General features: G+C 31.5%; 2 protein-coding genes across 2 annotated transcripts; one reads left to right on the top strand and one right to left on the bottom strand.

Annotated features, from left to right (window-relative positions):
* Positions 1 to 7326: 7326 nt before the first annotated feature.
* LOC130809396 (D-aminoacyl-tRNA deacylase) lies at positions 7327 to 15223 on the bottom strand. Its single transcript, XM_057675165.1, has 10 exons — positions 14901 to 15223; positions 14625 to 14735; positions 14306 to 14486; positions 12554 to 12696; positions 12376 to 12439; positions 11576 to 11628; positions 11225 to 11280; positions 10205 to 10279; positions 9242 to 9427; positions 7327 to 7702 (listed from the first exon to the last, which is right to left on the bottom strand). The coding sequence occupies exons 1-10, from the start codon at positions 15144 to 15146 to the stop codon at positions 7612 to 7614; spliced, it is 1206 nt and encodes a 401-aa protein (XP_057531148.1). The 5' UTR covers positions 15147 to 15223; the 3' UTR covers positions 7327 to 7611.
* Positions 15224 to 17116: 1893 nt separating this feature from the next.
* Positions 17117 to 22321, top strand: LOC130809395 (uncharacterized). The gene is made up of 6 exons (XM_057675164.1): positions 17117 to 17439; positions 19893 to 19972; positions 20377 to 20518; positions 20596 to 20745; positions 21220 to 21421; positions 21994 to 22321. Exons 1-6 carry the CDS (start codon positions 17374 to 17376, stop codon positions 22092 to 22094), a joined length of 741 nt encoding a protein of 246 aa, XP_057531147.1. The 5' UTR covers positions 17117 to 17373; the 3' UTR covers positions 22095 to 22321.
* The last annotated feature ends 3969 nt before the right edge of the window (positions 22322 to 26290 follow it).

The following is a 26290-nucleotide window of genomic DNA, read 5'->3' as shown; positions in this document are numbered from 1 at the left end:
TAAAGTATGTAGTTTAACTATAAATTTAGAATAATCTCGAAAATTGCATCAAATTAATTAAAAAAGAGCAGTAGTATAAGTTGATTAAAGTAGTCATTGTCACTATATGAGGAGTTTAGAAATTAATTAAAAAAGATCAAGTGATCTAGATTAAAAGTCAACTCAACGCTAGGAAAGCTAATAATCATGCTCCCTTTATAATAAAATAGAAATAGACAGAATCTATTTAAGTTTCTACAACAAATGTTTATGTAACCGTCACGAATTATAAAAGCCAACACTAATTGAAATTTAGTATTAATCAAGTGGAAGTTTAATTTTGTCAACACAATTAAGGGGTACTTAAAGGATAAACCAATGTCTAAGTAGAATACTTGAATCAAAACCAAAGCAATATAACATAAGTCTTAACTGTCTAAAATAAAGAAAAATTACAACAAAATCGAAATAAGTACAAAAGTTCAAATTACATCCTTAAAATAGTCCAAACCTAAACAACTAAACTAATAGTCTCTCAAATACAATAAAGAGATCTAAACAAAAGGAGAGTCATACTCCATCTCGGGTTCATCTTCCGCTCGCATATCCATTCTCCGTCGAGGTGTCATAAGGGTTTACTCTAAAAAAAACCATGGAAAAAAACATACAAAGTATAGTATCAGCAAAAAGGATGAGTATAAACACACTAGTATCCGTCAAACAAGTTATTAAAACCCTTTTTATTTGAGTAAATTCATTTTGCAATATGCTTTTTTTCATTTGATAAATCATGTTATCATTCAAACCCAGTTTAATGGTTCTATAGTCATTTCAAATTCTCATTTTTCAGCATAAATCATAAGATCTCAATGGATCCAAATCAATTTCAAACTCATATCATAAGTTTGCATGGGTACTCTGTGAGTCATCCTATGACTCGTTTGGTAGTCGGTCTACCGTCCGCGACATGTCCGGCAAGTGTAACACAATGGTATTGTGAACAATACACGCTCAGCATTGGTGAGCCGTTTAATTATGCACACAACATTTGTTGTGGCATATGTACCCGCCATTTAGGCTAAAACATTTTTGTATGTAATATATATCTTGTAATTTCAATAGCTTTTAAAAAGTCAAAAATATTAACTTTTTCCATATGATAAACATCTTTTATTTGCAACATAGCAAAACATACTTTATTGCGACATAACAAAATCAAATCATAATCTTTCCCACATAGGTAAAACATACTTAGTATAGTCATATCATCAAACATAACCTTTGTATTATATTGGGGCATCACTAGCATGTATAAAAATGCATCGTAACAAAAAGTGATTAAAGTTCAATACGATTTTTCAAGGAAACCAATAAAATGTTTCGTTTCAATCCTTCTTAAAGTAAATATAACTTAAAACAATTTTGAAATTCATTCAAAACAACTAGAATATAGTTCATAAGTCTATAAAATCATTATTACAAAAGATTTCATAAAACACTATTTTCTTAGATACGAAATAGTTTTGCCGGTAATAAAATTGATAATCGGTTTACAAAATACATATTAATTCTCCAACAAGGCCCAAATTAATCAAGTCATTATAATACCTTAATTAAAATGAATTTAAGGTTGTCCCATCAGATTATAATTAGTTATGCCAATTTATAACGATTTTACGAAAACTTTCGACAATTTAGGTATTTACCGTTATTTAAATGATGTCTTAAATCCATAAAATTTATAAACCATCTAAGTTAAACTTATTTTATACTACGAGGCAGTAGATTACTAATACAGTTATAACTTTTTTTTTATATAGTTCTATTTTTACTCAAATTTAATTATCAATATTACACCTTTTAATAATTAAACAAGTTATTATTAATTTGATAAATTACTAAATAATTAATAATTAGCTTAATAAAATTATACCAAAGTTTCAGTAGTCATATAACATGTTTATTAGCCCATTCAAACTTATAAAAGTCATGTATGATGTTTTATTGTTTCGTATAGACATTTTATCGATAAATAGAATAAAATAGGTTTAAAATTATTTGAGTCTGAATAAAATATTATAAAAAATCCATGATGTTTCAAAAGCTATTTCAAGGAGAATAAAATTTTAAATAACCATTAAAAATCATGTGGGGTATTTTTAATAATTAATATCGTTATTTTACCGATAAACCAAATAAAATTTATTGAAGTCCATATATAGTCACGAAAATCCATATAAATTTTTGAACATGTATCTACTGTTTATATACATGTCTCGTAAAATTTTCTATGTCCAAAAGACATTATTTAATATTTATTTTATATTTTACCGTTTTCTAACTTATCGATTATTAATAACCGTGTAAAAATTATTAAGGTCCTTAAACGTCAACAAAATCTTCCCAAACTTTTACCAATTTTAGTTACTATCCATATGAGTATGTGATAAAATTTTCAAATCCATGTGTCTTTATTTGGTAATTATTTTATATTTACTATTTCACAATTTACCGATAAATAATTTAACGATTACTCAAAAATCATGAAAAATTTCAAACTAAATATATTCTGGCCAATTCTTGTTGGAGAAATTATAATATGGTTTTATTAATTATTTTTGAAGATCAAGAGTTTATCTAATATCATATTTTATAATAAGAGTATTTAACACCTTAAAATCCATTAAAATATCAATTTAACGAATGACTTTCAACAAAATTATCCAAGAGATTTTCTTAACATATAGCTACTAGAAATTACTTTTAAAATGAATTTCAAATATTTTCAAAATTCATATAATCATTTTCATCACAATAACTTTCACAAAAGAGTGTTGAACATGCCTTTAAACATACAACAATTCATAAAATTAACATGTATGATGCCTACAATAATAATACATGTAATAAATTATTCAATATTCAAAATTTTCATTTTGATATCATTTCTCAAGATTTAAGAACTTCTCTTTGAGAATTTCATTTTTAAAAACAAGTTTATACACAAACTTTCCCAACTTGTTCTTAAATCCTTTGAAAATCATCCCATGTGACATACCTCGACTCCAAGCCTATATAAATATTCCGTAAGCTCCTATGCGTTCTTAGAAGTGGTTCTAACTTCGGGTGCTTGCCCTTCAAGTCTCAACTCCAACTCTTCAACTAAACATATTGCACTCATCCAAAAATCAATAATAATTTTGGATTTCTAACATGCACTTAACTTTTCTTAGTTGGAGTTGTTAAACTAATTCATGTAATGATTTTAACATATATGGAGTATACTTATTATGTCGAGCAACATACTTAATCATGTCCCATAATTTTACTTTATTCTTTAAAGTAAGAAAATTTATATGTTTGTTGAATACATCTTTTTATTTTCTATTATAGCCGATTTTTATAGATTTATAAGTGATGATTTTCTTAGTCTTAGAGATAAAATACCCATTTTATAATGATCTTAGTTTAAAGAAGGATTCATGTAAAAAAAAGAAATTTTACATGAACAAGTTCTAACAAAAAGTAGTGGAAGAAAGAAATAAACATAACTTACTCTATACTTGATGAATTTCTTCAAATTTGGTGTCTATGAAAAGCTCTTAAAATAAAGATTATTTTTATGGGAGATTTGAGTTTATAAATATAAATTTTTAACAGTTCTAGATGGGTTTTTGAAGAAGATTTGATGAGAAAAGAAGGTGTTTTAGTAGTTGAAAGTTTGAAGGATTCTAGTGTTTGTTCAAGGATGAACTTGAGAACAATGTATTGGGGTTTATGGCTGATTCATTATTCTGAAAATAGAGTGTTTTTGCTTTAATATTTGCCTCTTGCATGCTTGTAATGATGCACAAGCTTTGGGTAGAACAAAAGGGATTTTTGGTAGTGTGATTGGCTTGAGTGTGTAAGTGAACAAGGAGCTACTAAGGGGATTGGGGACAGCCATATTGGCTGCTGTTTGAGGCTGATTTGGGGTGTTTTGTCCTCAATTTGGTCTATTATGGTGTAAGAAAGGCTTATCTAAGATAGTTTAAAGTTTGGGTAAAAATTGTTGTACATGTAACAAGTTATGTAACTTGTATTTCATGTTTAAAAATCACTTGTATATGTTTATGAAATATTTCATTTACTCCCATCGTGGTTAAATAATATGCTTGGGTAATAATTAAAATTTTCTCAAACTGTTATGGATAGTTGCTCAACTTTAAGTTTTACCTCCAAAGTTTACGTTACTTGTTACTATTTATAATCACGTTATGAATTAACAAGTTTCTAATCATCGTAGAAGTTTTTCAAATTACTATCATTACTAATTAAATTATAATTAGTAAAGAACAAATATATAAAAAAATAGGCGCTAAAAACGACTAATGAAATCTCATAATAATGCGACTGTTTCAGTTTATGGGAATTAAGAAAATAAAATATTTTTGACAGTAAATATATTATTTTATTGAATAATAATTTTGATGAAGAAAAAGTGAGAATTATAAAATTTTAAAAATATTTAAAAAAAATCAGTAGATAAAACATTATGACCACAACTAATAAAAAAATATTTTTGTAAAGTTAGTGAAAAACAAGTAGAGAGCATAAAGAATATATAAAAATGTTAAAATGAAGTTAGTGGGAGTTATGTGAGGACCATAGGTATTATTAAAATATTATAATGAGGATAAACAAAGTTGACTTTTATCTAAAATTTATGATATATGTAAAAATATTCTCTATATAAACAATAAATAAAACACTCAAAACGACAAATAGAAACTTATTTAAAAAACTAGGGGAGTAGTATTTAAAAATATTAATTGTCACTAATACACATTGAGCGATCAATAACAATATCACCTTATTATCGTATCACCTTTTAACTATAACAAAAATAAAGTATACTTTAGAAAGATATCAACAAAAACTTAAATATTTAAAGTGTGAGACTCTGTTGAAGTATAAAAAGAACGACTAAGTGAGTTCAGTTCGGATTTATTTAGACAAGTTTTATAATAACATCAAGTTTCAAAAGTTTAATCACTTGAAAGTGAAGAAATTTAGGGGCTGTTTGGTATGGGACATAAAAATGTAATGGAAAGGGAAATGATAAAGAAGAGTAAGGGTAAAGGTAAGGATTATACTTATATGTTGTTTGGTATAACAATATAAAGAAAACACTTAAGTCAACAACTACCTAAAGAAAGGGAATTTGTTACTTGGCATAAATGAGTGGTAACAAAATAAGGGTATCCATTACCCTTAAGAAAGGGATTGGGTTACCCTAATATTATACCAAACAAAAAATGTGAAGTAATAGTAATTAAATCTCTTACTTGACATTAAAATGTTCATACCAAACACCCCCTTAGTCAACTTATTAGGGAACATATATCCTTATTTTGAACGGTTGGTTTGCAATTTGAACCTTTGAGTTGTATGTGGTCTCATATGGGTCAAATTGAAATTTCACAATGTTTTTTTTCTCTTTGGTAACACATGTCATTAAGTGCTCTTAATTAGGTAAAACCAAATATTCTATAAAAAAATACGAGAAACAAAGTAAAAAACTTTGAACATTAAAAAATTTTATTAGGTTTTGGCTCCACCAACCTGATAACCACCAAAAACATGTATAATAAAAAAATTTATAAATTGATAATTTTTTAACAATTCACTTTCTATGTAAGAAAAGTCTTGTATTTAATTAAAATTTTACAAATTTCCTTTATAATGTATAATATCTACCTATCATCTTTATAACTTTAATTATAATAGTATAAGATTTACATGTTTAAAGTAAAGTTTTTGTGTATGTTGGTGAAAGCAGCATATTGTAAATTAGTTGTTTTAACTAATAAACTTAAATACTAACATTAAATAATTTGACTATTAAATATTAATTATTTATTTGTAATTGTTTAATAATGTATTTAGCCAAATTGCATAAACACCCCTATGTTTAGTAAACATTGTTTATGTTGTTCGAGTTGAATGGGTTAAGATAGTTGTATTACTCCTTTCTACTTATTAGTTAGAGTTGAAAATGAAGGGTGAGGGATTGGTAGAGATTGATTGAACATGGTTGTAGTTGGAATGTTACTCTGATTTTCGACCAACTTTTTTAGTTGCCTTTCTAGTTAGTTACTTGTTTTTTTCCATTTTTTTGTTTGTTTTTCAATGTTATTTGTAAGGGTTTAAGGATTCCATATAAATCATGTAGAAATTTAAGCCCACAAAAATATGTTCGTTTGGACAATTAATCTTTCGGAGAAAAATTGAATAAAATAAATTTTTTAAAAAAATTCTCAAATAAACTTTGGAAAATCTTATATCTCAAAATAAGTGTTTTCATATCCGTGTCAAAGCTTAGGATTTGTTCGCTGTTACTAACGAACAAGAACAAAAATTTTTTTTTTTTTACTTTGTTCGTTGTTACTAACAGCAAATGAAAAGAGACAATCCCGCAACGTTTAACAAGACAAAAAAATAGATTACATGTTGTTCACTGTTGATAACAACAAAGTAACACTTGTTGATTTTTTTGTCCCTTTCAACGTTATGTCATTGTCTTTCTTTTGTTCGCTGTTTGTAACAAGCTAACAGCGAATAAAGTCAATTTTTTCTCTTGTTCGATAGTAATAATAGCGAACAAAACCTAACTTTAGGCTCGAACACGAAAATACTTATTTCGTAATTAAAATTTCTCGAAACTTATTTTTGGGATTTTTTTTAAAAACAACTTTATTTTTTCAATTTTTCTCTTTTGGACATGGTTAATTGGTTACTATAGATTATTTTTTAATTAGTTATAGTTCAACTTAGCACACTAATATCACTTTTTTATGTTTTCTATTTAGTTAATTTTAGCACAATTCAATTAAATCAACAAATTTCAACTATGAATGATAAATTATTGCATAAAAAAAAATCAAAATCCAATCTTGAGCATTTTTTGCATCAAATAAAATATAAATTAAAAATAATTATTTTCGTAAAAGATCATCTTTAAATAAAAAGCTAATATTTTTAAAATTTTTACTAATTAGATTATTTAACCCATATAGTGCACATTTTGCAATAAAATCATCTCATCCCACAATTTATGGATTTAACATTATTTATCCATATTCCTTGGCTTGTCTATTTGAAAAGGAAAGTCTCCAAAAAAAAAAAAAAAAAGAAACATTTGCTCTCTCTCTATACTAAACACTTATCTACAACTAATGACTACTTGCTCATTTTGTACATTTCATTTCCCTAATGTAATACATCTAAAGTTATTGATATATTTAAAGCCAAACTAAAATGTAAAACAATTATGTCTCTCAATCTATGGTGTCATAGACTCATAGATTTACTAACATAAAAAACGGATTAACCATAATGACAACAAAATTTTCATTGATTTACAAATTAATGATTTAGTCATATTAATAATTATATAGCCGTCGTAAATTAAATCCCTTTTAAAGACATATAATGAAAAATTCCAATTATGAGTATGAAAATTTTCATTTAGGTCTCGAGTTTGATTCTCATTTAACCATCTGTTATCCTCAAGACCATCATGTGATAAAAAAAGTAATAAGATGATTAATAGTGTTACATGTGCTACATTTATGACGTGAATTGCCTGCCTCATTCCAAGAATTCATTTGGTTTTGCAATCTTAATGTTCATCTCCTCAAGATAGTTTGTCATAGCTTTCTTCTGCCAACCCTTGAAACTTCTGCATTCAATTTGCAGTCCACATGAATCACAAAAAACTCAACAAAACTAAAGTAAATGCTCTACGCTAAACTCATCAACAGACTGACATGTGATCGCGCACGTCATTATTTCCATGACTTGATTGTGCGCTCAATAGCAACATTGTCATTTTGATGACACGTTGACAGCAAGGCAGTCAATGGTATCAAACTTATCACTATTTCAAAGCGACATCAGATCTAAAAATCCCATCGGAGAAGGCTATATCAAACAATGATTTGATAGAGAGAATGCTTCAGTGTTAAATCTCCTTTATAATGATCGTGACTTTTTCTATATAGAAATATGTTTGATTAAAATTATTATGTATTTGATTGATTATTATTCTGTTGTAAATGTCGAATGACATTTTTATCAATGAATTGTCAGGTTCTGTACAGTAAAACCTAGTTAGCTTTTCCACAAATTATCAAACAGACAATGTATCCAGTATAGGCTTCTATGAATTAGCATTTTACTCTTCACTCTCTCCTTCCTCTTCTATTAGTCAAATAAGAAGATCGGAAGAAATATAACAAAGAACCAATTATTTCACTTTTAATCAATCAAAGTAACACTTGTTCACTTGTACCAGCAAGAAACTTAAACACCATTTTAAGACAGCTTTAAATACCAAGAGGTTACTATTATGCAATATTCTGGAAAAACTAAATATAATGTCCCATCAAAATTTATTGTTTCCTGTGAACTGAAAAAGAACAGAGTGTTCTAGAGCTCCAAATAAAGGTCCATCAATGAAATTATGGTCCCAGAATATTGCACCCACCTATCATACAATAAGTACCCCTCAACAAATTGCTAATTACCTATGGGGTCAAACTTTTTACAGTTGAGGCTTGAAGGTGAAGTTGCATCTTTTTTAAACCTTGATGTAGGAGCAAACTTTATTAGCGGCCTGTTTGATTGTTGGTATAAATGTGATAATAGTGATAAAAATTTAAAAACTTTCAGGTCTTTAACTAGGGCTCAAGGGAGTGTTTGGCAATTGGCTGTTAGGTATTGGTTGTTGACTTGTTGGCTTTTTCAGTTGGCTTGTTTGACCTGCTGAAAATGTTAGTTGTTGGTTTTTAAGCTAGCGGAAAAAGTCAACTATTCGTGGAAATGTTTGGTAAATTTAAGTATTGGGTGTTGATTGTTTATTAAAGAAAAAGTGGGTCAATAAGCTAAAAACCGACCAAAAAAGCTAACTGTTGTAATTTTTTTATTTTGGCTTAAAAGCCAGCTGAAAAAGCCATTAACCAAACAATTTTTTTGGCTGTTTGACCAACCAACATGCTAAAAGCTAAAGACCAACCAAAAAGCTAAGCAAAAAGCCATAAACCAAACGCCCCCTTAATGGTTATCTATTTAATGATATAAATTTTGTTATTAGCTTCTCAAAACCGCCACAAATATTCGTTTGGACTCACTTTAGAGATATAATCATATGATCACAACACAACTCTTACTATTTGTGTCTAATCCAAATAGAAGATTAAAATTAGAGATAAAAACTAACTTGTGATCAAGATGAGCCAGAATTTCCCCTCCAGGAAAAGCTATTTTAGTGGCCTCAAATGCGACTCTGATTGCTTCTTTCCAAGTACCACCAATACCTTTAGCATCTTCAACTTTTGACTGGCCTGGGTCATCCATTGGCAAGGAATATCCAGAAAGCAAATGGCCCACCCAAACATTATCTTTCCTGCAAGATATTATTCCACTTAAAGGGAAGCATTCAAGAACAGGCAGGCTGAAGCTCAAATTAGCCAAAATCATAATTCCTTAAAAAGAAGCATAGTTATCAATCGTTTTGGCTCAAACTAGCAGCTTATTTTATAACCATTGCACAGCAAGGATACAACATAACAATCTCTTTGAAGTTTGACAAGATAAGATCGCATTTACACACATTCATGGTGATGTATTACATTAGCTAATGTCACTCCTTTCAAAAACCTCGCCATACAAGGGACTTAAACAAGCATTTACTTGATAATCAACTAGATGGCAAATGTAATGTCTTTCATAGATGTTACAAGGGAAGGTTGCATAATCTAGACATATATGCTATCGTAAAAATACACCCCGTAAAAAAACTTCTTCACCTATGTAGAATTAACTAGGACAAGAGTTCCATGTACGACACAAGGTATTAAGCAACTTAAAAACTCTATGCATTGTGATACAAATACTATCTCCAATTTTTTGTTATCCCGCCTTTACGATTTTTGTTCGTCCACATCAAAAATTTTAATTATTGTTCTATGTTTTTGTCTATTCTACTCCTAAAATTGTCCCTTTTGGTATATCTTTCTGTTTCATATTTCTAACATCACATTTACTAATACATTCTCCCTCTTCAAACCTACAGACAAGCAAATGATTTCACCAACATCTTTTTCCTAAACATTTGGTGCTACAAAAAAAAAAAAAAAAAAAAAAAAAAGCAGAAGTAATCAGTTCCAAGAAAGCAAATTACCTGATTATTTTCATGTGATGAGGTACATAATGTCCACCTCCTAATCCTAGTAAAACTTTGTTTTTTTCACAATTCCTGTTTGAACATATTCAGTCATCAGATGAAGCTCCACAACTAAGAAGAACAAGATCATGTATAGAAAAATTCAGCAAGGAACAAAATATAAGCTACTTAGGTCATACTGCTAAATTAGATTCAGCAAGAAACAAAATATAAGCTACTTAGGTCATAATGCTAAATTAGAGTTAATAATAAACTCATAAGCTAGACACCATGCAGAAAATAACAAAACCATTCCAATAACCAAGGTCCTCACGAGAGATTCAATAATTTATTCAATTTGTTAATTCTCATAGACCTTTGACTAAAATAATTTATTCACCAAAAAGTATTTTTCAATAATGAAAATTAGCTTTCAAAAGATGTAAACTCCCAAAAAATTAACCATCCAGAAGTAGGGGGGCATAAAAACGTTTGTTGGTTCTAAGTTAAAATATTTAATATATGGAAATTACAAAACAATTTGAATTTATAAATATTGAAATATTTTTTAACAATTTGACTTTATAGTAATTCATCATTATATGCTCCCTCCGTCCTATTCACTTAATTAGCATCATTTGCTATTATTGTCTGTCTCACTCATTTGCATCATTTCTATTTTTGGACAATGACCCACCATTTTCTTTTAATTTCATCCATACATTTTAATATTCTTTTAGATTCATCCACATGATTCATTCTCTCTTTTCATTTATTACCAAATATGCACCTTTTTCTTAAATAAATACTCAATTTCTCTTTGCTACTAATTCAAAGGGACAGATTAGTATAGTATGCATTAGTGACTAGACTGAAAAGATCTTGTATCTCCATTAGAGACACTGTTCTGTTGGCAGTAATATTAGTAATTTGAAGTTTCACGTACATGTTATTTATTTCAGGACATCTACATTGTTTCAATGAATAGAGAAGCACCAAAAATAGAATACAAACAGTTAAAAAACAAGTAAATCATACCTGTCCCATTGACCCACAGCAGCACCTCCTCCAAGTCCAAGTCCTTCCCAGACCAACTACAAGCGACAAAAAAGTCGGTAGAGGACATTATTAAGTGATACTATAATGATATTGCATCTGCGCATACAATTACATATCTACATGTATAGAAAATAGAAAATTATATCAAAGCATATTTTGTTTCATGGATTGGAAGCAGAAGATTGTGATTTTGATGCTTTCAACTTCATTGAGAGAGGGTGGGTCTGCAATAAGCCCCTTCAAAACATGACCACACTATTTTATCTAAGCTATCCTATAAATATATAAACCCAGTATCAAAAAAAAAAAAAAAAAAAGAAGCAACTCAACTAGAGCAATAACTTGAGCAGCGTCCTCTCTCTTCCAGTACTCTAGAGTGCTACCTACATAACCAAAGAAATCAAATAAGAATCCGACAGCTAGCCAATGTTATGATAAACAATAAGAATTCCAGAAGTCACTCCACACTATAGTGACTTACATTCAGCCAAAAATTTCCAAGTGAGGTAAAGATAGTTTAACTTTTGGTATTTTAGAGAGAAAACCTCACAAGAGTTCAAAACAAATTTATAGTTCTATAAGGTTTTTTACCTACCTACAATTAGAATTCTCTTGATGACACATCCAAAACTCAACATTAAAAAATATCAAACTTATCCATAACTAATAGATTATGGTGAACACAAATGAGGTATGGAATAGCAGGTAACCTGGAACCATTGTGCAATTAAAGGTCATGTCATATCATATCAATTTTGTAAGAGTTTTGAACTGATAACACCCACGTTGTCTAGGGTATCTCGTGATATTCGCCGACATTCACGATTCGATAACCGCATCACTCCCTTTACTGCATCAACACATTTTCAACACAATCGGAATCATTACCGCATTTTTGCACAATGGTTGGCAACTACCTCAGATTCATCGGCAAGTTGCCAGAATTAAGGCATGTTTGGAGGATTTGCTAAGGGTTCAGAAATGGTTTTTCAAAGGAGGTGGATGTGGGATTGACCAACATCATTTGGTCCACCATTTTCTATATTGTTAATATAAACCATCTTAGTAACTTCTAATACCATTTATTTTTATAAGATTGATAGTGGATCATTAATTTGGGACAAACTTACCAATTTCGAGAAACATAGTCGGCTTACTAGTCACAGGTCCATGATGAGTGGCCTCCATAGTAATCTACATTAAAAGCATAGACACATCAAATAATGCCACTTGTTCCAATTCCTACATACATTATCAAGAGACAACATGACTAAATTTGAACAATTAAATCCTAAATCAAGAACTTACTTCAAATTCAGGAATTAAATTATGAGATTGGGAGATTTCACTCAAGAGCCGAATCCAAGGTCCCATTCTAGGATTTGGAGGTGCAACCCATCCTGCCCTACCACCATGTGGTAGTATATCTCCTTCTTTCAAATGTGGAACACCTATTCACCAAATATTCAATCAAACACACAATACCACAAACCACCCCGCAAATAATAAAAGAATATCAGAGTATATCCCATATCAAACAATACAACAATTTAAGACACAGAGACTATAAATATGTCAAAAGGATAAAAGAAGGTGGAAACATGTTGGTTACTCGCACCTAATACACTAAATTATGTTATAAGATTCACATTACCCATTAATAATCCCACAATATAGAGGGCGGGTAACACAAAAACTTAATAGTCCTATTTCCCCCTTATTTCTTACTGGAAGTCTAATGTCATAAAAACATGCATTGATGGTACATGTCTACTCACAACATCGTACTAATGGAGAAAAATAGAGATGGATCAATGCTAAGCTAGAGATGACAAATGTTATGATAAAAAATGCTCAAACTTAATCAACTTATGACAAAGTATACTCGTTTTGGCATTAAAGGTTATAGTTGATATATTGTAAAGTAAAATAAAAGGAACTTCTTCCATGTGAATCTTTAAGTATCTTATTCTTTTTTCACACAACGATAATAATCAAGAAGTAAAGCAAAAGATACACCATGGGTGGCTCAATTGGAGAGTTGTGCAGATAAATTTTATGCGACAAAGCGTACCATTAAGGTTAAAGGGGAAAACAAAAAACCTATGAGACGCCATCAAAACAAAGGCTTTGAGTGTAGGAAGATTAGGGTAATTGAGATGCATATGTTATGATACATGAGTGAAAATATTCAAAGGGGCAAATTTGAAATGAAGACTTAAGGACGGGTGTTGAAGTCAACAGAGATAAATTGTTTACGTTATTTTAAACATGTGCAAAGAAGACTGCAAAATGAAACATTTAGATAAGAAAAAGGTGGAACTTTAAGTAGCTTAGAAGAAAAAGAGATGCACAAAAGATGACTTGGATAACGACAATAAAGAATGGAAAGAAAATTAGGATTTGCAAGATAATATAACAATATAAAGGAATGAATGGCGGAGGAAAGTATATCAAATTGATTTTTTAGTCGTAGAATTCAAAGTGCAAAAACAAGGTCGTATCACCGTATCGCGATTGCATTGTAAAGACTTTTGAGTTTATAGCGACCACATAGTAAAGGCCATATAGACCGCAAAATCATTCACACTGACTGTGAAATCCATTGTGCAACAATTAACACATCCTTAATTTTGCATGATGTTTTAGATTAATATTAGATATGACAAACAAAGTATAATTTGCATTATCGACTATCTCACATGTGGATTTGTTTTGGTTCATATAGTCAGACCCCAATGCAGCCTAGGTGGGAGCCATGTATTAGAGTAATGCAATACTCCGTGTAACAACCCTATATGTTGAAATAAACACTTAACAGTCGTTGTTGTTTTGTTGATAGTACCCATCTGCCCAATATATGCCAATAGTCTAGCAATCTATCCTCTAACATCACCTGCTTTTAAGGGTTTTTATACTCTCTATCCATCACCATTAATAAGTACACCAAAGTTTTTTTCAATAAAAAAAAAAAGACCCAACTTGAATAAGCATTTTCAACATCAAAGTCTACAAATGATAAAAACAAATGAAGGACATATAAATAAGGAGCAGAAATACCAATTGGGTGAATAGTGAGAGCTGGGCGATTAGTGGCGGCCGTATGTTTACTAAGAAAAATAACATTATCAACATTTTCTTGAGTTAATTCCTCCCATCGAGTATCAAGATTGTCTTCTACCACTATGCTTTTATCATGCTGCAACAATCTCACTTCTCTATTGCTATAACTTCTCACACCCTAATCCCATCAAACAATCAAAATCAATAACCGAAAACAACAAAGCAATACAAAGGACAGCCGGGTTAACTCGGACTTGGGTCCTTTCAGCTATCCAACATGCGACAAGGCCAATAAATTAAAAGGAAAGGAAAAAACCTCAAAGGAAGGTCCAGAAGACCATCCAGTCATGGCAAGAAGGGCAGAAGCAGGACCAATAGAAGCCGGGTCAATAGTTGTGGATACCACTAGAGTCACCATTGTTACTCTCTGATGAATCGGAAAGCAATTCAAAAGAGAGGATTAAAATTTTAGAATACAAAAAAACAATTCACATGGATGATTCAAAATTTCGAATTACAAATTCCATATGATTGGAGAAGAAAAGTTTCTAATTGAGGAACACATTAGCTTAATTTCAAGAAAAAAACTGACCTTGGAGATTGATTTTATTGATAATTTTGATGGAAGTAACACTAGATTTCGGCAAATATGTTGCTGAAAATCGGTGATGATCGTGGGTTTTTGATTTCGGCGATGAATTTGAGTATATAGCGGCAGATTGTTGACAGGTGCAGTAAGAGGAAATGTAGATTTAGACAGAAACTGTGGGTTTTTGTAGGTTTGTTTTGAACACAAGGCGGCTAATGAAAAACAATGGCACAGAATCTTCTTTACCATCTTCTATACCCTTTACTCACTCTATCACTCTATGAGTCTATGCCTTACATGTCTATTTGATTTTTTTTATATACAATTATTATTATTATTATTGTTTTCTTTTACCAAATAACACAAGCAAATATATCAAAACAAAAAAAATTGGCCAAAACGAATTTGAGTGTGTCAAATCTTATATTTTTTCTTATACAGGTAACATTTATATAATTTTACAATTGTGTATAAAAGCACGTAGTTATCCAAAACAAAGAAATGTATTACAAACAGAGGTACAAGCGTAGATGTGCTTGAACAAACATAACACATAAAACAAGTTTCAAAAAATTATACATCACAAAAGCACCAATGCTCGTGCGAGCACCTTGTGTGTTTGAATGAATCTTACTGACTTTGCTTCGTCCTCTATACTTGATTAACCATCTAGACTTTTGAACGAGTGTCCCACTACAATGTTGTAAATAGAAATATTTCCAAATATTCTAAGTGTCCCAACAAGCCTTCATACCAGAGTCATATAGGATATTTTTCTTTATACATATATGATTCAAATTTCCATCTCGTGTATCAATCTTGATGTCCATATGGATTAAATTGACACCTATAACAACATAAATAACTATTGATAACGTCCTTATGATATCCATTTCGTTTTTAATCAAACACTATTGCAACTATTTGAGTTGAAGTACACATGAGATAAGTAGATAACTTCACACACAAAAATTTCATAAGTTTCCCGAAGTTTATATGCCAATCTTCACTTCTTGAAGTAACCACAATTTAAACAACTATGAGTCATTAAAACTTGTTTCTTACAGACATCATAAGAAAGGTTTAATAACATTAAATCCAAGACACGATGCTAATCGTGTGTGAATTGGATTTAATCTGTGTTTAGTTTGACATCGCTCGATTCCAATTAACGCTTATTCAATTAAATCCCTACTTATGTCTTTAGTAACAAATTAGTCAAATTGAATCTAGCATTCACATAATGAAGAACAATGACCGCATTAAAGATAAGCCCTTCGCACCATATTGTGCATATGAGAATATCGGGATTCAAGATTAACCATTATACATTTGACTATAAGACTTAGGCGAAGTGGTCTTGCAATCAATAAGATTTGCCGTCGATATAGTGAGATTTGGTAGTAAAGGTATCTCAAACATGATATACTTTAACCACTCTACTTCACTGCTCACCAAAACCACGATAATAAATTCCGGAAACCATGGTGGAATCATCTTTGCATGTTTTATTTCTTGAATGATTGTGAAATCACACCTCTCCCAAAAATAAAAACCTTATCAAAATTGCATATGACCATCTTTCTTCAATAAGTGATTACATAAACCATTATAACCTTCAAGATTTAATACCCGTATATATAACAATCCAATGATAAGGACACAGAATTGCTAGTAAATTTACTCAACTTTGCAATGACAAAATGTTATGTTGAGCTTTTTGAAGAACACACCACAACAACAAAACTAACAAGCTCTTAACAAACTTATAAAGGTTAAGAAAAAAAGAAAAGAATAATGAAGGGATAGTAATTCTTATTTGGGATAAAGGCTTTCATATTATTATTTTATCTAGACTTTGCACAGAGGAAAGAGTAGAGAGGGAGATATGATAGTGTATTTGCGTCTATAAAAGTGTTCAAAATTATTCGACAGGGAGCGAATTAAGAGGAAAGAAGAGTTTGGAAAAGAGAAAATGGGAAATATGGGGTCTATATTAACGTTTTTAGTCAATATAAAATTATTTACAACATCAATAGTTCATTTTAATAAAATATTCACATTATACAAAATTCTTGACCCACTTAAAATATCAACACTTTATTAAAGAAAATCAACAATGTGAAAGATTTTGGATGCTTACAAACGTAACTTATAAATTTTCTTATTTAACTTATATTTTTGTCATTATTTAAGAATAATAATAACAATAATATTTTATTTGCGACTAATCATTTCGTTAATGCTTGTGGTGACCCACCATAAACGAAAGACCTCTCACCTTCCTTGGTGGAAGTTCTTCTCCATGTATGTCTATTTGTTATCCCACCTTTTCTTTTTAATCAAACTAAACATCTAAAACCCTAAACCTTACCATAATAATTTACTGTTTTCCTACCCTGAAAAATTGTCTTCCTATCTGAAAGTCGTTGAAATAGCAGGTGCTAGGAGGGAAAGTGTAGCGAAGAAGTCTAAAATGATGACAACTGACTCTTCTTTAACTGACGCTTTTAGCAACTATGCTGAATATCTCAATAACCTTGTAAGCTGCTTCTTGCCTTTCTTTAGATTGTAATTTTGGCATTAAATTTTTGAATGGAGTGTTGTAAATTGTAATGGGTAGGTTTAGTTTGATGGGTTTGTTTGTTTTATTTAAAATTACAAACCATTTATCTTATGAACCATTTTTTTAACTTTGGTGATTGGAAGGTTTGATCTTTGATGAAAATTGGGATAATATGTGCAATTCAGTTGATTTTCTCACGAAATATTCCATAGTGGAAGGAGAACTTTTTGGCCCCACCTCAAAGGGACAGAAAAAGTTATTGGTTGATCCTTCATGGAAACGGAGATCTAAAATATGATGAAATGAAATTAATGAAAGAGTTGAAGAGATTGAGAATCTTTTTAGGCGGTGGGGATTACAATTACATCCAGTTTTCTAGGCGATGCTTGAGTGCCCAATGGACAAGACTGTTAATTGAAGGACACCATTTTAAGGAGGTGTATATTGTGTACTGATGACATTAATTTGGTAAATGAGACTAAAGAGGGCGCAAATACTAAGTTAGAACGATAGAAACAAGACTTGAAGTCGAGGGTTCAAGTTAAGTTGGAGTAAGACGGAGTACATAAAGTGTAACGCAAATGTGATAACGAGACACTACAAAGTTAGAAGAGAAGGCTCCAAATGGATGCTTTTCATACATGGGTTGGATTCGTATTTCATAGTAGTGGTGACATCTAACCCATAAAAATAAGCGTGTATGACAAAAATGGAAGGCGACTACTTAGATATTGTGTGGTCGAGGTGTGCGCCTAAAGCTAAAGGGTATTTTGTATCGAACAACGACCATTAAAACAGTGCTACTGTATGAATAAAAATGTTGGACTTTAGAAAAGATCATAATATGAAGATGGAATAGGTGGAAATGGGAATGCTTTGATGGATGAGTGGCTGTTCCTTGCGAGGTAGAATTCAAAATGAATATATAAAAGAAGGGTTTAGGAGTTGAAAATTTTGGAGGAAAAGATGAAAGAGAATCATTTGAGATGGTTTGGACTTGTGCAAAGATAATGTATTAGCAAACTAGTAATAGAGATAGAAAGTTAAAGATCGGGGACTTAAAAAGAGGGTAAGGACCAAAGATGACCTGGAGGGTAGGGAGTGAAAAGGGATAAGAATGATCTAGACTTACAGACTAAGATGATAGAAAATCGAAATGAATGAAGAAGAAGAATTTATGTGGACGACCCTTGAAAATAATATTTTTGTTCATGTCGACTCTAATTTTTTGGGATTAAGGTTTTGACATTGTTATTGTTGCTTCTTTTTTAGCTTCGGACCTTCAGTGCTTCACTATTTCTAGTGTTTGGCCGGATTATAATATAATTGTGCTTATAAATCTAAGTTCATATACTTGTCTAGTTTTTATCTTCTCAATAATTAAAGAAACTGTATTTTTTATTTCTTCAACTGAAAAGCAAACGAGACAAAATTTAACATTTTCAGCGAAGACATTTAGAACTTCTTCATAGCCCCTCATCTATCCATTTGTTAATGGTTGTCATTCAAGTGGTGTGTGCTTAAAAAATATCCATATGTCAATGGTTATCAAAGGTTGTGTGCATAAGAAATGGTACCAAAATGACTGTTCTCCTTTTTGCATTTCTTATAATCTTAGGGGTGGTAATTTCATATTTTAGCATAAAATATACAATGGTAGTTTAAGGTGTCTACTTTCAAGCATCATCATAGGAAAATATAGAGCGGGAGGGGAGGAACCAAGGAAAGTTCCCTCTACTCAATTTTGCACGTTTGCATAGTTTAGTAATTTTCTAGAAGTACTTGGAAAAAATTAACAATCTAGTTTACATTTTTTTTCCCTTATGATAGTCTTTTCTAGGAGATGAAACTAAACAATGTAAACAAGGATGAGAAAGTTGAGCATGGTGTGCATAGACTTCGTACTGTGCCCCCTCCTATCCCACACCTATACGCAATATAGGGAAAAACAATCATAAAAAGAAAAAAATAACCCATGGAGGCGATCTTCTAATATCCTTTACTTGGGTTTTCTAGGAAGGGAGCTTCAAGCACGAGATGGTTTTGGTTTCACCAACAATCACATTCGTTTAAGGATGGATGAATAGTTTTGTGGAGGCAGTACCACCACAAATGAATGAAGAAACTTAGCCGTGTTCATATCATTTGAACATGCCTATGTTTTGTTGGTTTACTGGCATCTTTGCTTTGTGGATATGTGTATTTGTTCATGTTTAACTTGTATTTTGATTATTCGTTGGAAAGACCGTTGCTCTATGAAATGCGTTTACTAAAATGTGTCTTTTGCTTTTGACCTTCGATGTTTGGAGCTGTAATACTATTTCAACTTAGAATTTCTTTCGGATATTTCCTTGATTTTATCCGTTTTGCGATTTTTGTTGGATAGGTGGATGTATTTTCTCAGTTCTTTTCTGTTATCATTTGTGTAGAATGACAAGAGAGAAAGAGTGGTCAAAGCAAGTCGTGATATCACAATGAACAGCAAGAAAGTTATTTTTCAAGTGCACAGGTACCGTTTTAAATTGTACGCAATACTTTGGTGAATGCTTGTATTTCTTTCTATGTTACTCGGACTCTTCATTTTGCTTCACGTACCCGTGTCCGATCTTTGATACTCGGACATTGGTATGACACTTAGACACTTCATTTTAGGCGTAAAATTGAATTTTAGACGTATCCAACATTTGGACGCGTACCGGTATTCAACATCAATACCCGAGTCCAAGTAACATAGATTTCTTCTTGTATGTGAAAATTCTACCGAAGATGGTTGCGCAAGAATTGGCTATGTTAAGTTCTAGTTCAGATAATAGTCGATTGTTGCCCTTATTTTTCAGGATCCTCATTTTACTATTAAAGCTTACTAGCTTTGTTGCGGATAGTTATTGTTTTGGAATTTCCTTTTGACAACAGAATCGGTAAAGATAACAAAGATGAAGTACTAGAGAAGGCAGAGAACGATCTACAAGCTGTGCGGAACAAATATATCTCTCGACTTGTAAAGGAACTAAATGGGACCGACTTTTGGAAGCTGAGACGTGCATACTCTCCTGGGGTTACACCTTTTCCCATCCCTCCTTCTCTGTAAAATTCAATTTCTACCATGATATTTATTGAGGACTGTGTTTGCAGGTACAAGAATATGTAGAAGCTGCATCATTCTGTAAATTTTGCAGAACTGGAACTCTTTTGAATATCGATGAGATAAATGCAAGTTTTTTACCATTAAACAATCCTTCCGTTGATCCTCTGCAAATTAATATACTTGACTACCTTTTGGGGGTAATTGTCCAACATCCGACTCAGTTTTAGAGTTTTATAGTTTTCTGCATAATTTGACTAAAACATCTTCAATTTTTCGAGTTATCTAATATCTACTGAATTTTTTTGAGCTCGATGTTGTGCTTATATTCTAAATTTCACTAGTTAATTCGCTTTTTGAATTTGCGAATCGCTCAAAATGACCCTGAAATAGCCCAAAACTAATCATAACTTGCTTTTTTGATTCGCGATTCGCAAGGAGATTAGTGAATCATGTGACAGTGGTCTGGAGTTTTGTAGGATTTAAGCCAAATTCTAGGCATGCCACGAGGCGGAAAATGTAACCTCATTATTGGAAATTTATTCATAAAGCCGACATGGTTTTTCTATTATACCATTGCGCACCATAATTACTCTTAATTGTGTACTGTGTATAGTGTAGACCTATTAGCTTAAACGGCTTTTTCCAGGGTGTTTAAGCAACTCTATGTGCAGCTTGCAGACTTGACTGGAGAGTTGATGAGACTGGCTATTAGTCGAATATCTGATGGTGAACTTGATTTTGCTGATAAGATATGCAGATTTGTTCGCGATTTGCATAGGGAGCTGATTCTTCTTGTTCCAGATATGGATGACAACCATGATATGAAAACAAAAATGGACACGATGCTTCAAAGTGTGATGAAAATAGAACATGGTAAGTTCCTTGCAATTATTGATCAAGTTAAATAATGGTGATCAGTCATTCAATATTAAACTGCCATTAGGTGTACATGAGTTTTGAGAAGACAAAAAAAACAGCTGACAGAACTGTTCGATTTGACTAAGCAGTGTTTACGTCCCCATCTGCCTCATTTTCTTTGATGGCTAGTTTATGAAAGGCCTTCAGAATTTTACCAGTGTGTCTTGAACAGTGTAACATAATTCGCCGGTTATTAGCTTTTTGAATTCACGACTCGCTCAAAATGACCCTAAGATAGCCCAAAACCGACCATAATTTGCATTTGTGATTTGCGATTTGCAAGGAGATTAGTAAATCGTGTGACAGTGGTCTTGATCGTGCCTAATATTTGTTGAATTTTACTCATAATCTCGTCAAAATCATAGTGGGGGTAGTGAAAAATATTGCTTGCAAATTAAATTTCGGACACTTGTTTATGTATATTGAGAAATACAGAATTATTATAAAGTAGCTTAAGATGTAAATGTTTTTTCCCCGGACATTGCAGACTTGCCTCTTATTCTTATGCCGAGCTTTTCTTATTGCAGCTTGCTTCAGTGTACACGTGAGAGGATCCGAGTATATTCCATTGATCAGATCAAACGATCCTAGCTTTACACCGATGGAAGTACCTGATATAGAGCTGTAAATAATCATTAGTCTCCAATTATCGGTGCGCTCATGTTTTTGTGCTCTCATCTCGAAGCATCCATAAGTTCTTGCTGCATTTTGCTTTACGCTACATGCTAGTTGCTGGTTGATCCCTTACCCCGATCTATTTTTATGAGCAGTGAAGCATGATGGGATTGTATTTCTTGAGTACTGTTGTGCAAGATTGTGTTCTTGTAATAGCTAGGAGAAATTATGGTTGATGTAGACATCTAGTTCAGTGTAACATAATTTGCCAGTTAATTCGCCTTTTGAATTCACGATTCACTCAAATTGACCCCAAAATAGCCCAAAACCAACTATAATTCGCTTTTTTTATTCGTGATTCGCAAGGAGATTTAGTGAATCATGTGACAGTGGTGTAGTTATTAGATGAATATACGAAATGCGAGCATGGTGTTACTTTTAGCATTCCCCTTCTTTTCGTACTTCCCGATTGCTATCCGAATGAAGAGATTATCATTTTCCGTTCCTTTTCCACATTTTCTGCCATCCAAACACGAGTCACATTTAAACATGAGTTGCAAATATTCGACCGAGAGTAGACTATTGTTTTCGAATGATCTCAAATATTGCTGTTTAGATTTCATTACTGATTTGGTGTAGAACGAAAGGAAAATTACAGGAAATGATTTTAACTTTCACTAGTTTTCCACTCTTGAATTAAAATAGTTGGCAAGAATAACAATAGTCAATAGGATGTGAAAAGGCTCAACACACAAGTCTCGATCCATAGCCATGGATCGCGACTATTTGCAAAACAGGACCCGTGAATGGCAGCCTCGAGCTGCCAACGACTACTGTCAGAGTAGCTTTGTTTGATGGCATCTGCTTAAGGCTTGGGGGCTTATGATGAGAAAATTTGAAAAAAATAAGATTATTTAACAATTTATTTCCAAAAATAAGCTCCGTGAAAACTTATTTCCCAAAATAAGCGTCCGTACATCCAAGCCTAGGATTGGCAAGAGTCGCTGTTAGTAACAGCGAAGAGAAAAAAAAAAATTAAAAGCCCAAAGTCGCTGTTAACAGCGACTTAAATTTTTTTTTTTTTTAAATTCGCTGTTAGTAACAGCGACTTAATGCGTTTTGTAAGTAAATCACTTGTTACAAATATTTTTATTTTTTTGTGAACTTTTCTATAAAAAGTATCCTTCTCTCTTACCCTCCAGGACGCAATAAATATCAGGGATGATGATGACGAGCGTCCCCGATTCCAATGGAGTCCACCAGAAACTGTGCCTGTTAGTTTGTTGGAACACATACAATTGATTGCAATTAAATGCTTTGTAGGACAAGAAGATTAACTACAAGCTGTCGAGTATTTACTAAATAATGGTTGTGGGGCCAAAGTTGTGCTTGATAGAATGGTGAACAGTTCATCAAGTAGGTAAATCAGGTGAATTCTCAAAATTCAAGAAATTAAACATCCTTGTGCTTATACAAAAGCTGCATACTATATACATGTGAAGTGAAGTGAAATGATGAGTTTCTGTGAAGCCAAACAGATCCTAAGTCCCTAAAACTCCCCTATAAAAATTAGCCTAAAATAATGTAAAGCCGTATGGCAAGAACAATGATTTTACCACGATATGAAAGAACGTACTCTTCAAAACAAAAGATGTAAATCTCACACAGGATCACTCTACTGTTTTCTGGTTCACAGCTTCCAGTACTGGGATTCACTTGGTCCGGGCCTGGACCAACAGGATTATCGTCAACCGCATTCCCAGAAGTTTTTCCGAGCTGTGATGTGGAGCGAGTTTGCTGCTCAGATGACAAGCTCGTAAGGCCATTCTGCTTCACATAAGCCTCCAGTGGGAGACTTGCTAGCTGGAGAAGATTCGTTAAACTCGATTCAGAAGTCTTCAACCTGAGGTCTTCACGCTCAGGGTGGAAATTTAGGTTAATGCTCTTGCCACTTTCAACTAACAAGCTGATTGGAGTTTGCCCTTCACCTTCATTAATTTGCAGGGGACCCACACCTGCCTGCAAGTCATTTTCAGTTTCATGTCGAAGTTGAAGGTTTAAAACGCATTAAGTCATTTTTTAAGTCGCTGTTAGTAGCGACTTTGGGCTTTTAATTTATTTTTTTTTAAGTCGCTGTTAGTAACAGCGACTTTGGGCTTTTAATTTTTTTTTCTCTTTCGCCGTTACTAACAGCGACTCTTGCAGATCCTAGGCTTGGATGCACGGACGCTTATTTTGGGAAATTAGTTTTTACGGAGCTTATTTGTGGAATTAAGTTGTTAAATAATCTTATTTTTTTCAAATTTTCCTTATGATGACTGCCTTTTGGGTTTCTTGCACAATATTATAGGGTTTGCAAAAGTTTCACAGTTTGGATTTTCACAAATTTTTGTATGAGCAGGTTTACCGTGAGACGAGTCTTATATATGGATTAAATAACTCAATAACATAAATTATTAGCATATAAACCTTTTGTTTTGAGGTGATTTTAATGAAAGGCTTTCTTTATTATATTTTTATATTGAGACAGATCTTGCGGAGGGCTGTGCAATTTTTAGTTTTAATTAGATTTAGAACTTTTTAAACAGTTTTTTGATGGTATTTTAACACTTTTGCTAATTTGACAGTCAACTTACGTTTTCCACGTTCCTTCATCATCAAATTACAAGTCACAAGGAAAAAGCAATTGTCCACTAAATAAAAAAAAATTTAAAAACATAGATCATGTAAAATTATTTTAGTCATATATGTCATTGTTACTTTATTTGATTTAGTTCCATAGTCACTATAGTTCTATATTATGATAATAATTAAAGCTGTTTAAAATAGATTTAACGATTTGAGATTCACTCGATCTTGTAATTGAATTTGATTTCAACTCAAACTTAAAAATGAAATTTAAATTATATAAAATTCAATATGATCATAAGACCCGAATCTGAATAAATCTAAAATACCTGATTTGAAATCGTTTTGATTAGTCAAATGAATCAAAAGTTTCTCCAAAATTTTCTAAGACCCTTTTGTCTTATCAAATAATGTTTAGCATTATTGTCTTTCACATCAAAAGAAAATTTTACATCGACACCAATATGTTTTGTCTGCTCACTAACAAAAATTATTATTATTAACAAAACACCGAAAATATTATAATCAAAATCAAAATCAAACTTTTGAAGGAAATCATAACGAAAGTAGTACACTAACATTACTCATTAATAAATCATGAAAGCACTGCATATCAATTAGCTCAAAGTTTCTCATATCTATGGAGGACCTAAAAAATTATCGTATGGCTACATATCAATTTTGTGAGTTCCCAAGGCATCACTTTTCCTAAAAAATCCTGAGTTTAATTCTTATTTAATTTCCTCGTATTTTTCAATATAAAAAAATTTGTCATTTTAATTCATTATCTCACTATGTCTAGATTTTTATATACTTTTTTTAGTATAAAGTAGACTGAGATAAGAAAAGAATTAAGTAGGAATCGAACACATAAATTTTTTTTAAAAAAGACAATACTTGATCTAATAGAGATAAAACCTGATTTTCCATGCACCCCATTACTTAAATGGTTATACTCCCTCTATTTTTAAATGTTTTTCCCATTGATTTTTTTTGCAGATTTCAATGCAAACTTTAAAATCAAATAATTTTAATTGTGAGTTTTTAAAAATTCTAAAAAGTTGATGTTTAAAAAGTATATATTAAGGCGAATCTAACAAAATATATTTATTCTTGTAGATTGATGAGAAATCATAATTAAAATTTGACACTAAAATTCATAAATTCTATTTGGAAAGAACATATGAAAATAAAGGTGTTCATAGGAATGTAATTTTGGTTGGACTTATTCATCATCATCATCATACTTAGTGTATCCCGACCATAGAAAACTATTATCAATTATAAAACGGAATACATGACCATGCAATGAACCTTAAAAACACTGTAAACTGGCTGAGATAGTTTCATCCACCACTTGAATCACGGCATGGTTGAGCATCGGGAAACATAAGGGAGCTGAGTGGGAAACATACTTTTACAATCACCATTCTTTTTTCATATTTTTGCTCTTTATTAAGAAATTTTTTAATTGGCATTAACTATGGTGCAAACTATTTTCTTTATTGAGGATGTTACTTAATTGTTTGCTCAAGTGTTCATGAAGTGGGTTATAAGAACCCAGATCCCTACTTGAATTGT

This window comes from Amaranthus tricolor, chromosome 3 (genome assembly GCF_026212465.1).
Source record: "Amaranthus tricolor cultivar Red isolate AtriRed21 chromosome 3, ASM2621246v1, whole genome shotgun sequence".
Taxonomy (NCBI): Eukaryota; Viridiplantae; Streptophyta; class Magnoliopsida; order Caryophyllales; family Amaranthaceae; genus Amaranthus; species Amaranthus tricolor.
The sequence above is the reverse complement of the archived record's forward strand: the minus strand, read 5'-3'. Positions and strand labels throughout refer to the sequence as shown.

Coding starts and splice junctions, on each gene's coding strand:
- LOC130809396 (XM_057675165.1), bottom strand. CDS start 15,146: ATGGTAAAGAAGATTCTGTGCCATTGTTTTTCATTAGCCGCCTTGTGT. Junction 12,440..12,553: donor ATTTAATTCCTGAATTTGAA/GTAAGTTCTTGA, acceptor CTTTTAATGTAG/ATTACTATGGAGGCCACTCA. Junction 11,281..11,575: donor CTGCTCAAGTTATTGCTCTA/GTTGAGTTGCTT, acceptor TGTCGCTTGTAG/TTGGTCTGGGAAGGACTTGG.
- LOC130809395 (XM_057675164.1), top strand. CDS start 17,374: ATGATGACAACTGACTCTTCTTTAACTGACGCTTTTAGCAACTATGCT. Junction 17,440..19,892: donor CTGAATATCTCAATAACCTT/GTAAGCTGCTTC, acceptor TCATTTGTGTAG/AATGACAAGAGAGAAAGAGT. Junction 19,973..20,376: donor GTTATTTTTCAAGTGCACAG/GTACCGTTTTAA, acceptor TTTTGACAACAG/AATCGGTAAAGATAACAAAG.